Source organism: Drosophila innubila, assembly GCF_004354385.1.
Source record: "Drosophila innubila isolate TH190305 chromosome 2R unlocalized genomic scaffold, UK_Dinn_1.0 1_C_2R, whole genome shotgun sequence".
Lineage (NCBI taxonomy): Eukaryota > Metazoa > Arthropoda > Insecta > Diptera > Drosophilidae > Drosophila > Drosophila innubila.
Window position 1 is genome coordinate 24478443 of NW_022995374.1, and position 13378 is coordinate 24491820.

At 36.3% G+C, this 13378-nt stretch overlaps 1 protein-coding gene across 1 annotated transcript in view; it reads left to right on the forward strand.

Moving 5' to 3' along the window:
* Positions 1-13378, forward strand: part of LOC117784854 (myosin heavy chain, non-muscle) — a 31113-nt gene that overhangs the window by 436 nt on the left and 17299 nt on the right. Inside the window, exons 2-3 of the mRNA XM_034622699.1 lie at positions 886-1142; positions 7176-7391. Coding sequence (XP_034478590.1) covers positions 1011-1142; positions 7176-7391 — 348 coding nt within the window. The 5' untranslated portion in view covers positions 886-1010. The remainder of the gene's footprint in view (positions 1-885; positions 1143-7175; positions 7392-13378) is intronic.

Below are 13378 nucleotides of genomic sequence, written 5' to 3' on the forward strand. Positions count from 1 at the left end.
ACATAAATATATAAAAATATTAACAAATTCATACGAAAATGAAAATCAAAATCGAAACGAAAACTGCGCTCTATATGTGTGTGCCTGAGTGTATGTGTGCGTGGATGAGTATGAATGCATGTGTGTGTGTGTGCAGAACAAGCAACACAAAAGGAAGAAACGATGGCCGCGAGACCACGGCGACAGCAAGAAGCGGCAGCAGCAGCAGCCACAGTCGCCGCATTTTGCTGACGTACCTGCTCCGCAATTAGAGTAACCATAACCGAAAATCAAGGCAAATGTTGCGGCTTAAATGCAAACTGGTTACTTTAATTGCTAAACAGCTACGTAACGCTATTTTCCGCTGAACGACGCGTCGTTCGACGTCGCTGCTCATCTACGATGTGTTTGGAATATGTCTGCTGCTGCTGTGAGAGAGCGACAGCGAGTGCACAGCGCTATAGGGAGAGTGATAGATAGAGAGAGAGAGCGAGAGCCTCTGGCTTAAGAAAATGTATGGCCATATTTGTTTCTTGTCGGTTCCCTTTTTAAACTATGTTCTCGGTTCTGCTGCTGTTGCCGTTCTCGCCGTCTGCCTTTTGTTGCCGCATTTCTTAGATAAAGTACACAAAGTAAAAGAGAATAAGAAAAAACGGCGAACGCGTCTTGGAGATATAAATGTGCCGCAAAAAATAAAAAAATGTATCTTCCCGTATGAAATTGTCTTTGGGTGTGTGTGAATTTATTTGTTTACAATGCGTTTGCTATTAGCCATCTCAATTTGTGTGTGTGAATGAGACAGAAAGGGAGAGAGAGTGTGTATATATATGTGTGCGTTTGAGTTTTGTGCTAAAAAGAAATTTGAAAATTAATGTGCATTTTATTTGTTTGTGCAAAAACCAACAGAAAAGAATTTAAAAATCTGCGACTGCAAAATAAAGCAAACCTCAAAGAAACCTCAACACGATAAATACATACAAATATATAGAAAACGAAACTAATAACACAGAAAACGCAATAAAGGACAAAAAATGTCGGAAGAAGTCGATCGCAATGACCCCGAGCTGAAATATCTCTCGGTGGAGCGCAATCAATTCAACGATCCGGCAACACAGGCCGAATGGACACAGAAGCGTCTGGTTTGGGTGCCCCATGAGAATCAGGTGAGGGCATTATACCAAATACAAAATGTATTAAAGTGTAATAAATATACGAGGATAATTCCCCTTTGGACAATTTACCAACACTGCGACATAGCTTCCACATATCTTCCAAACTCAATTCCATTCTACTTATTCGCTCAATTGCTTACATACATGTATTAAATAAATAAATAAAGATATTTCCCTTTTGAAAATTGGCCAACACTGCGACATAGCTTCCACATACCTTCCACTATCCATTCCACTTATTCTCTCATTTGTTTACGTACATATAATAAATAATAAATAAATATAATAAATAAATGAGGATATTTCCTTTTGACGATTTATCAACACTGCGACATAGCTTCTACATACCTTAAACATTTCCTTTCATTCCACTTATTCTTCTATTTGTTTACGTACGTGTCATAAATAAATGAGGATAATTCCCTTTTAGATGATTTACCAACACTGGTACACAACCATTCCACTAATTTTCTCATTTGTTTACGTACTCCTATTCTATTTCTTTTTTTTTAAATCTTTTGGGCGCTGTCATGCTCCTTGGACTCTGTTACTCTGCACTCTGCACTCTCTTATGTTCTGGCTTTCACCCGTCCGCGCAGAAGTCGCTGTCGCTGCTGCCGTCGCTGCCGTCGCCGTCGGTCGCCAAACGACCTGAAAAACCTGTAGAGCGCCTCGTTGTGTTGCGCAGGCGTTGGCCGTGCTTCGTTCTTCTTCTTCTTCCTCTTCCTCTTCATCTTGTTATTTGCTGACCAGTTTTCTTGCTCTTTGAATGTAACGAACATTTTCAGGCAGTTTGGCAACTTCAACATAGGGTATTTAGGCTTCACACATTTTTCTTGTTTGTATATATTTTATTGAATATATGTTAAGCCGATTAAGGGATATTTGAGGTGGAACTAGTTCTGGAACTATGTTCGATGAGCAATCAATCTGTTGACTTCATTGACCAACTACCTTTTCCGCTCCCTTTCTCTTTGGCAGTTATCACATTTTTTTTTTGTCTGCTCACTCATCGCATGAATCATGCACCGAGGCAACTTCTTTGAATTTCTGGTTAGCGATAAAATTCAATAAACATCCGTCGAGGAAATCACACAAGTGTGTTGTTGTTGTTATGTTTTTTGCCACAAATTTGAGTCACAAGAGCGTCCAGTTAGACATTCATCCAAAAGCCAAAGATACAGGTACATTCATTCATGTTTGATATTCAAAATAAAAAAACTTATGCAGAAATTTGTAAATTTACCTGTTGACTGTTTCAGTTAACAGTTAAACATCTAATTTCCAATTTGCATGCACGCTGAGTCATTCAATTCAACAAGTCAGAGCGAGAAAGAGAGAGAGAGAAAGAGAGATAGGGATGAAGGGAGATAGGAATAGCTTTGTGATAGCAACAAACGACGACAAAACAAGTTTAATCTGTAATAAATACAATACAATGTGTGTGTGAACGATAACGATGACAAACGCAACGGTTTTTCATTAGTTTCGCCCTTTGAAATGTTATGCAAAATGTTTTCGAGATACCAAAAATATAATAAAATATTTTTATTCTAGATGTCATTCAACCTGCACTTTTTATACGACTAAACAAAAAAATTTGTCACCAAGAATAATCTGAACAAGATCGCACTAAGTGATTACCTGATCGATACCCTGTAAAGACTTTACAGCTGTGATTGTATTGATCTGGACACAATCAGTAGAAAACTTGATAAATAATTGATAAAAATAAAAATTAGATTTACTAGCAGATACCCTTCATCAGCAATCTTTTTATTTTATTACGCTGGTGATTCAACCCGTTTAACAATTGCTACGGTTAAAGGGTATAACAGTAATAATAATAGAAACAACAACTTGTCGCATTTTTTAGTAATTACGCGTTTACTTATAAAAAAAACCATTTGCTTAGCCCAAAAGGAATTTCAAGCGCACACAGATAAAGCCACAAATAAAAGATACAAAACAAAAGAAAAAGAAATAAAATGAAATGAAGGAAAAAAACGGCACGACTTGCAACTGACGATTGTCATGAGTTGTCAAGCAGGCAGGCAGACAGACAGACAGACAGACAGATAGATGGACAGACTGTCAGACAGTAAGACGGACAGATAATGTAAAGAAATTTGCATATGGCACAAACTGTTGCGCCGCTGGAATGTCCAAGACACACAGATACACACACATACACACACACACGCATACTCACACTCGCACTAACAGCTGCACAGCGGCTACAGTTACACTCATTTCATGGCAAAAAAGGGTATTCGGAATTGTGTCAACACAATTTGTGCACTCGTTTTGCCAACGAACAAACAATCCAACAACTGTTCAAACTTTGCGCAATGTAAAAAAAAGAAATATGTATCTTAAAAATATACCACACTCACTCAAGTGTGTCTCAGCAGTATGTGTGTATCTATGTATGTAAATAAATGAACAATGGGTGTCATTGTGCGTGTGCACAAGTTGGAGTTGAAGTTAAAGTTGATATATAGCTCTGTGTTCCTGGTTACGTTTCACTTGTCAGCTACATAAAGTCGTATCTTATGGATACATTCAGTTTAATTAGATACGAGTATCTAGGCTGGCAATTGATTAAATGAGTGATAATCATGGTCACGAAACAAGACTTTCAAGATAGTGGATAGTTGACTATAAATGTAACAAATAATATTAAAGATCTTCGATTTGTTAAATCAATTTTAGTGAAGTCAACACTCTAAGGAATTATGTTTTCCTCTCTTTTGATGTTGATCTTTCGTTCTCTCAGTTCAGAAAGCATATGATACAACAACACCCACGCTCTCTGCTGATAGATATTTGGGAACGAACCTTGCGATTGCGGGTTCTTCTCTCGTTCCCGCTCTCTCTTTCTGTCATGCAGTCGTTTACTCTCTCCTCATCTACGCTGGTACAAATGTGTCTCTTCTTTAACGCTAATGACAAACGAAGCCAAAGCTTTTTCGGCTTCGTCTCTCGTTTTTGTCCGGTTTACGGTCAACGAACCTCCTCTCTCTCCCAGCTCACATATGTACATATGTGTGTATATATCGATATATGTATGCATATGCGTTGATCGATTAAAAGAAAGAAAATACACAACACGAAATACAGAAGGCGACTTACAAATTATTATTGCCGGTCAGCGTGAGCTTTGTTTTCAGTCAGAGAACCTGAGACTGAGATCTTCCATCCCGATCACTCAGCCGCAACCGCATAAGTGAGAGCGAGATCGACAGAGACAGAGACAAGGAGATCTAGGGAGAAAGAGGGCATGATAGAATGATAGGAATGCTGCCTGAGAACAAACCTTTTATTTATGCATATATTTATTTCTGAAGTAAACAAAAGAAGTTGCCAAAAATAAACTAAATATTCAAGTATTCTCTTGGGTATTACCTGGTATGTAAATATCAGAACAGAGTAAATATATTTATTATTTATATGCATTTTTTTTCATTTTATTTAATCTTTCTATAAACAATTACAAGTTCAAGGTTTTCTCCTCATATTGTTTAATTTTATTTTAGTTGGCGTGCCAGAATCCAAAACTTAAGATTTAGTCGTGCCATTTATACCATCACACAACTTGACCTGCTAAAATCTCCCACATGTTGTTGGCAATTTCATTTCAAAGTTGTCGATATCTTTGGCGTTGTTTTTATTGTTATTATTTTTTACTTGTTTTTTGCTTGGCTTTGCTTCGTTGATTGCTTGGAATGTATTGTGTATGTAGATAAAATCTATAAACTTTGTTAAAGCAATAAAGCCAAGAAAGAAGAAGAAGTAGAGGAGGAGAAGAGGAGGTGAAGGAGCACGTTTAAAGATGGGCGGGGGCGTTTGAGGGGACACAGCTGATTGATGATCTCATTTGTGTCGAGCAGGCAATAGCAATATATGCTTCTTTCGAGAATTTGTATCTTTTAACAATTAAAGATTTGCAGAAACTCAATAAAATTATATAGTTATATCGTGTATCGTCTGAAACTAAATACAAATTTGGATCAAGTAAATTAGGTCGAAATTTCTATGTTTTGACAGCTACTTTAATTATTACTCATTTAAGATCATCTCAAATGTGATCGAAATAAGACGACTATCAAATATAAACGATCCAATAAAATCTAATTTTGAGAGTAAATAAAATATTTAGTAACCATTTTTAAGGGTTTTCCAGTCTATTTAATTTTTAAACTTTTATTGTAGAATCGGATTATATCTGTATATTATCTGTGTTTAATTTGGATTAATGAGTTATTATATTTGATTATTGAGTAATAAATCATCTACAATTTATGGTTTGGCCCTCTTGGAAACAGAAAAAACTCGCGCCGTTTTTCCATTTCTGTTTATCTTTTATGCCGGAAAGCCCAAAGATAACAGATATATACACACACACACACATGCACACGCACAAATGAGAGATAAACAAGATGAGAATGAAAATGGAATTGTGAGTCGGTTATAACAAAACTCTGAGCATTGGGGTGCGCTCATGCTTAACTTAAGGTTGCCCCTCGCTGATTGTTGTTGTTGCTTCTTGTTGTTGTTGCTACTTGTTGTTTTTGTTGTTGTTGCTGCTAGTTGGTTAATGCATTTCGTTGCACTTGTGTTGCTCACCCTTTTTAATGGGAATATAAACTGGAATTAGGAATCCAAATAATGCTATGCCTTTGCATCTTGCTAATAATTTTTTGTTATTGTTGTTGTTGCTACAGTTGCACTTGAGTTCTAATTGGAGATTTAATGAAGCGATCTTTTGTTATTGTTTTCCTTTTAGCATACCACATTTTCTGTTAATTTCTGCCACATTAATTTTCATTATAAGTGCGAAAAAAAAAACCACAAAAAAACCAGTCGACTCCCTGCGTAGGGCAGTTGAGGCATGCCACATCGAAAAGAACTTGGTTCCAGTTGAAGAAACTTGAAATATTTCATGGGCAATTTTACGATAATGCAAAAGAGTGAATCTGAGTTCCAGATAACTTTGAATAAATACAAAAGAATTGGAAGAATATAATAAACTCGTTTATAGTTTGAGAGAGTAAAGTTAAAGACAATAATCAGTTGGAATTCCCTGTCAATTAGTGTTGATGAACGAAAACAACAAATTAGACAACATACTTAATAAGCATAGACAAGGAGAAACAGGGAGATGGGAAAGAGGGGGAGAGAGAGCCTTGAACTTGCCACAGACAGACAACAGAATGGGAGCTGCCACAGCTTCTGTCTGCCTATCTGCAACTGTTGTTGTTGATGATGTTGTAGTTTTTGTTGTAGCTGCCTTCCCGTTGGCTGTTTGTGTTTTTCTTCTTCGCTGCTGCTGCCTCTGCTTCAGCCTCTGCCTCTGCCGCCGCTGTCTGCAATAGCACTTGAACGGGCGTCAGTTTTATCGTCTGCATTTCCTCTTTACTTTTCAGATTTTTGTTTCTTTCTGTGCTGCTGTTGTTGTTGTTGTTGCTGTTGATGATGCGCCTTGGCGCTTGACTCATGCAGCGCTGCGTTAAGAGATGCACTTGCACACACACGCACACACACAGAAAAATATACACATATGAACACTCACTTGGCCCCACACTCAATGAAAGAACGAAAACAACAACAGCAAGAAGAAGAGTGAGTGCAATAACAAGGCGTTTGCATTGTTTTTATTGCTTTGCTTTAAAGCCAGCAGGAGCTTTAACTGTAACTGTAACTGCTGCTCTCGCTCTCCTTCTCCTCCTTCTGCTCTCTCACCTATGCTTCTTGCAATCGTAAAAGTTGCTCTCGCTCTCTTTTTACTCCTTCCGCTCTCTCGTCTTTTGTTTGGACAATTTCGATTTATCGATATACGATTTGTAACACAAATAACGGTATTTGACTGCTAATTGACTCTTGTGAGTCACCTCAACAACAACAACAAACAAACAATAACAAGTGTGACTAACTCTCAATTGAATTTGCTTTGATTTTTGATTTCTTTATTTGTGTGTTTCTGTATTTTGTTTATTAACTTTTCTTTTATTTGATTTGCAGGGCTTCGTTGCCGCCAGTATTAAGCGCGAACATGGCGACGAGGTGGAGGTGGAATTGGCCGAGACTGGCAAGCGTGTCATGATCCTACGCGATGACATACAGAAGATGAATCCGCCAAAGTTCGACAAAGTCGAGGATATGGCCGAGCTGACGTGTCTCAATGAGGCATCCGTCTTGCACAACATCAAAGACAGATATTACTCTGGCTTGATCTATGTAAGTATCTAAACAAGATCCACATACATACAAACACATATATATATATACATATCTGTACATAAAAAGCCATTAGAGGGAATTGGTTGAAAGTTGCCACAGCTGCTGGCAATGTGACGATGATGACGTGAACTTTAGATAAACATTGAATGTGCCGAGGGTTGCTCGAACTATGACTAAACTATGATAAAATCAATTTATACTGAAAAAAGACAAACTTCTAAATTCAAGAACATTCATCTGAAATATTTTGTTCTTAAAATAAGAACATTTTAAAAGCAAATTGCTAATACTTAGATTTTCTATCTAAAAATTCGCGGATCTTAATATATGAATAAAAATGTTAAATCTTTAGAAAAGTTTAAATATGTCATATATTTTTTGAATCCAATAGTGGCTCCATTTTTTTGTAGGAAAAACATAGTAAAGGAATGTTTACAAAATTACCAAAGCGGAAACAATTTTTAAATTTTAAAATTTACCTTTTTTTTAAAATTAATTAATTAATATTAAGAACTTGGTCATGTTTGAAATGTTCGTTTAACTTTAATAACTTTATGTTCTCGGCAAATTTTGTAGAGAGAAATTCTTAGTTTTTAAACCAAAATCTTGATTTTTGACCATCAGTGCATGAATATTTAAATTTTACCACATTTTTAGTATTAATGCGCCAGCTATTTAATAACACTAAATTCAGAAAAAATTGACAAGTATATTAAAAAAAAGAAGTCCATAAATTGTTTAAAGGCGAAAAGTATTAAGATACCCTCGCTGTTTGTTGCGGCTGATTCAAAGTTATGTGGAAATGTTGAAAAACGAAACGTTTTGTGGCAGCTCTGGAGTCTCGTTTCTTCTTGGATTTGTTTAAAAGCAATGCAAATATTAGACACACACACACACACATTCAAATACAAATACACACGCACACACACATACATTCAAATACAAATACAAATATCGGGTCATCAATCGCCTGTCGCCCGTTTCCAGTGCATTTGTCAATGTCTTAACAAGATTGCTTTGCCTTTAAAGCGTTAACATATCCGCTGCTAATTGTTATGCCAAAAGCGTTTGACAATTTGGCGAAAATAATAATAAAAAAAAAAAACAAAAGCAACAACAGAAAAAAGGTTGAAACTTATCTAATTTGTTAAATGAAGATAAAAAAATTCCACGCTTACTGGCCATAAATTTGGCTTAAATATAAATCAATGAACTGCTGCTGTGGCTGCCTTCAATTGCATTTTCAATTAATAGAAATTTATTCTGACACATAAATAACCAAAACTAAATAAGCAACAAATTGAGAATTGATTAAGAAACAGTCAAACGCCCCTCTTCTCTCTCTATCTCTCATTAACCCAATAAAATAAACAACTGCAAAATGAGTTTCACTCTAACAGAGCCAGCAACATGTTGCGGGCAATTCATGTTGCCAGCTGCTGTTGCTGAGCTTTTGAGCTGTGGGTGTGCGTTCTCTCTCTCTCATTCTTTCCCTCTCTCTTTGCCTTTGGCTTGTTACCTATGCGGCTTCCTCTTGCTTACAAATTATGCGGCGCTTTTTTACATAAATATTTTATGTGCCTCTGCTGCTTACAACAATGTCGTTGTTGTTGTTGCTGTTGAATCTAATTAAATGCGCAAACTGTTTTCGGCCTTTTTAAATGCGGCTGCCGTTGGTTTTGATGTGGGCGCGTAATACTTTGAATTTGTTTATACACATTGCTGTTGTTGTTTTAGTTGCTGCTGCTGGCGCTGGCGCTTCCGCGCTACGCTTCAGAGCACACGACGCCGACGCACGCGTTTTAACTAGTTGTTGCTGTTGCTGCTGCGCTGTCAGCTTTGCACTTACACAAGCACACCACGCACTCTCATTCGTTTGCGCGCTCTCGTTCTCTGCTTCTTTTTGACCTGTTCCATTTTCATAGCAGCAAATGTTGCTGAGAGAGAAAAAGAGAGAGAGAGGTGCGTAGTTGTTGTAGCTTTTACGTTGGCTGCTGCTGCATTTAACAGCATAATTATTGTAATTTGTTGACATTTAATTTGATTTTCAAGTTTCAATTAAATTAATTTGCGTGGCAGCTGCTGTGCCTGCTGCTGCTTGTTCATAATTAATACACGTCAAATAAATACGAAAAACTGCGTAAATCTAAAGTACATGCAAATCAAATGTCAACACCTAGCAAAAACGGCAGCAACAAATATGGCGACTGGCGATTTGTTTGACATGCATGTCCAATCGAATGGGCGTCAAGTGTTGTCCGGCCAGCCACAGTGGCGTCCAATTGGATGCGCTTGTATGCAAAGCAAATTGAATGCGACACTCTTCGATTTTCTTGTTGATGTCTTGTTCATGTTTAGCCAATTTGATGCAATTGACCAGCTGAATTCACATTGAATTACAAACAAGCAAACAACAAACAAATATGCGACATAATTCAACAAAAAAAAAACGGCGTTTGCTTAGCTGTCGTCAAATGCGTTGGCAGCTAAAAATAAATACACTCGACGTATCCGACGAAATGACGCCAAAACCCAAAACTGCACCCATTTCCACCTCCCCTTCCCCTACATAAGGGTACACTTACAAAAATGCTACCGTAAAATCGACCTAAAACTGTCGAGCTTCACACTAAAATTTAGAAAGTCGTCCCAAAAAAGGCGGAAAAGGCTACTGTCCCTTAATTTTAGAATTTTTTTCTTAATTTAAAGGACGACGGGTGTATATTTAATTTAATTTTTTTTTGTATTCATGACTGTTCTCATTTAGCATGGCACAGTGGGACTGGAACTCAGGTTTTCATACTGAAATAAATGTTTTATATAATGTACCGTAACAATTGAGGGTTATTTTTTCATATTAAGAAAAGAAAGAGTTACTTATTTATTTTTTTTTTTTTTCGATTTTTAAAGGCAGTTTGGCTTCAATATATAAAAATTTAAAAAAATGGTAGTTTTTATAATAGAAAAACATAAACTATTTTTTAGAACAGAATGTCCCCAAATTAGATGTTTCCCAATTTACGCGAATTTTGTGCCGAATTTCATAAAAACAGAATATAAATTCTCTGAGTGTAGGAGCAGTCGCCTTTAACTATCTTTGAGATGTGCACTAATTGAAATTGCATACAGAGCAGACAGTCGCATATTGTGGCAGCATTTAAGCCATATTAATATGACCATCAGCCTCTTCTCTCTCTCTCACTTTCCCCCTCACTCTGACTGATGACACTTAATTTGTTTTGCTAGATTTACAATTCGCCACGATCGAATGCATATATGCCACAGTGTTTTTGGCTGTAATTATATAGATACAGATATATAGAATATACTATACACATAAATATAGAAAGAGATATATATCTTTTAAAGGTATATTTCATTTATTTATGATGCATGCGAATTGTGGCTACGTTGCGGCATATAAATTATATTGCATACATTTTACATATTGGCTTTATAATTATTGGCAGCTTGAGAGCTTTGCCATGTACCGTTCATGCTTTCATTCGTTTTTGTTGGTGTCATGGCTAGTGGGTGGAGGGGGTGGGTGTGTGGGGGGGTCTTGGTTGATTTTGCCACGTAATTAACATGAAAAGTGCCGACATTTTGCATTTTACATATTTGCATATTGCAAATGTAATTGCTTGCAACACGTTCGACATTTCGGTGCAACTTTTTGTAGCTAACATTCTGCTGGACATTGGTAACAACAACAACAGAGTCTCTCATTTTGACAGCCAAATGAATTTGTTTAAAAGCTCAGCTCAAAGCTCAGCGGTGCTTATTTGAAAGGCTTGACACGTTCATTGATCGTCTTATATAAATAATTTAAGTACAACTTGTGCGACCTGTGCATACCCTGTAATTAAATCTTATTTCTAGAGTGACCATACATCATTCAAATTTATTTATTTAAAGTTGATTTTAATTAAAACGGAAGGGATACAAAAATTAAATAAAATATTAAAAAAAATTATCAAATGATTCAACATTTGTTGCATGGATTGGGGGTTGACCTAAGAAACTCCATCAGATCAATCAGTATTAATATTGGTATTAGTAATAGTATTAATATTAGAATAGGTACAAGTATTTGTTTGATCAGTTGCCAATTTCTAGTTCGTTCTTTTTTTTAATCTAATTTGGATTATTTACGGTTTTATAGGATATCTTAATGTTGTAATATAATGTATTTTCAGCTGCTTAATTAAATTGTTGTTGCTGTTGTCACATTTGCATACATTTCATCAAGCATGTCGTTTAATATTGACTTATTATTATGCGCAAAAATATTGTTGTCGCCACGTTTCACACTTGAACGATCTTTTGGCCATATTTGGTAAAAAAAATTAATGCCGGCCGGAAGAGGCAGAGGAAGCAGCAGAGGTAGCTGCGGTTAAAGATCTTAAATGAACACAGTTTTAGCCATGTTATCGCTCATTCTCGCATTTTGGCCGACAGGACAATGACTCAATGGGGCAACAACACAAGAGCATAAATCAGTTGAGGCAGCCGGCAAATGAATCAGCAGTGCGAGACAAGGAAGGAGGAGAGGGAGATAGTGAGAGAGAGACGGAGAGACGGAGAAAGAGTGAGAAGAGGAGGTTCGTCATGGTCGTCATGGTCGTCACTTCTAAAACGATTGCCAAAAACAGCAACAAATTTTCAGATGCCATTTTAGGTCTGCCTGACAAGGTTGTTTGTTGTTGTTGTTGCTGCTGCTGTTTTTGTTGGTTGTTGATTGCCAAGACGTGATTTTTTAATGCCATATGTATGGAGTTATAGTAAGCCCAGTTTCAGTTCCCCCTCCCCCTTCTCGAAACTGCTTGGTGTGAATCATCAGTGAAATGACGAGCCAAAGCCAAGCATCGAATTTCAACCCAAATAGTTTTATTTTCGCCTATAAAACTCACACAATTTACAATTCCCAATTCACAATTAACAACTTTCAATTTCTCTTTTTGATTTGATTTGTGTGTGGGCAGCATTTGAATTTGAGTTTGAGTTTGGGTTTTGTTTTGTATCTGCGAATTTCGCATTTAATGTTTATTTAATATCTGAAAAGCGCTACACAAAAAGCATTCAAGAGCCGCATACTTAGTGCCCACGCAGTCCAGTTAGAAGAGATATATACTCTATATAATATGTATATAACATGTATGTATATGTGGGCTGTACCCACTGCCTGACTTGCAGATACAGACACAGATACAGATACATTAACAGTCATAGATACAGCTACATGCGTTTGCTGTTTATAGCGACCCAACTTTAAAGTCTTGGGTTGTGCGTGTAAGTGTGTGTGTGTGTTTGAGTGTGTTTGGGCAACATTAACTAGGCCACTGAGCATCCAACGAGTTGTCGCTGCCTAATTTGTTGCATTCATGTTTCAACTTTAAAATCAAGCAAAAACTTTGTTCTCTACATTATGACCTAACATAGCAAATATCATATATTTAATTGCATATTATTGTATAAAGCATCCATGTTCACTTTATATCACAAAGCACTGCTAAAGTATTCGCAATTAATTTTTTTGATTGTAATTTCCTAGCATTATGCTGATCATCTGATTTTTCCTTATCATAGTTTATGTCCTCCACTGTCACATTATTTAGGAATGAGCTGTTTTTATTTAATACGATTTGCCTTAAATGAACACACAATTATTTAAGATTTTTTATTTAATATTTAACTGCGATTCAAACTCCATTTTTTCTAATACATGTCTTTTAATTACCTTATAATTATAATTAATACAATTGAAAATATCGACACCTTTTTATTATTAATTACTTTATTTGTTTGTATTGTTTTATCAATGTTCTCAAATGTCATTGTTGTTGTCACAATACTTTCGGAAAATTGTTTTTCTTAGCACACTATTATATTTTCTCTGAAAAGGCTCCACCTACATTTCGTGTCATCCATGGTAACTTAACTTAAGTCTTCTGTCTGCCAACTTTAATAACTTTTATTTAATA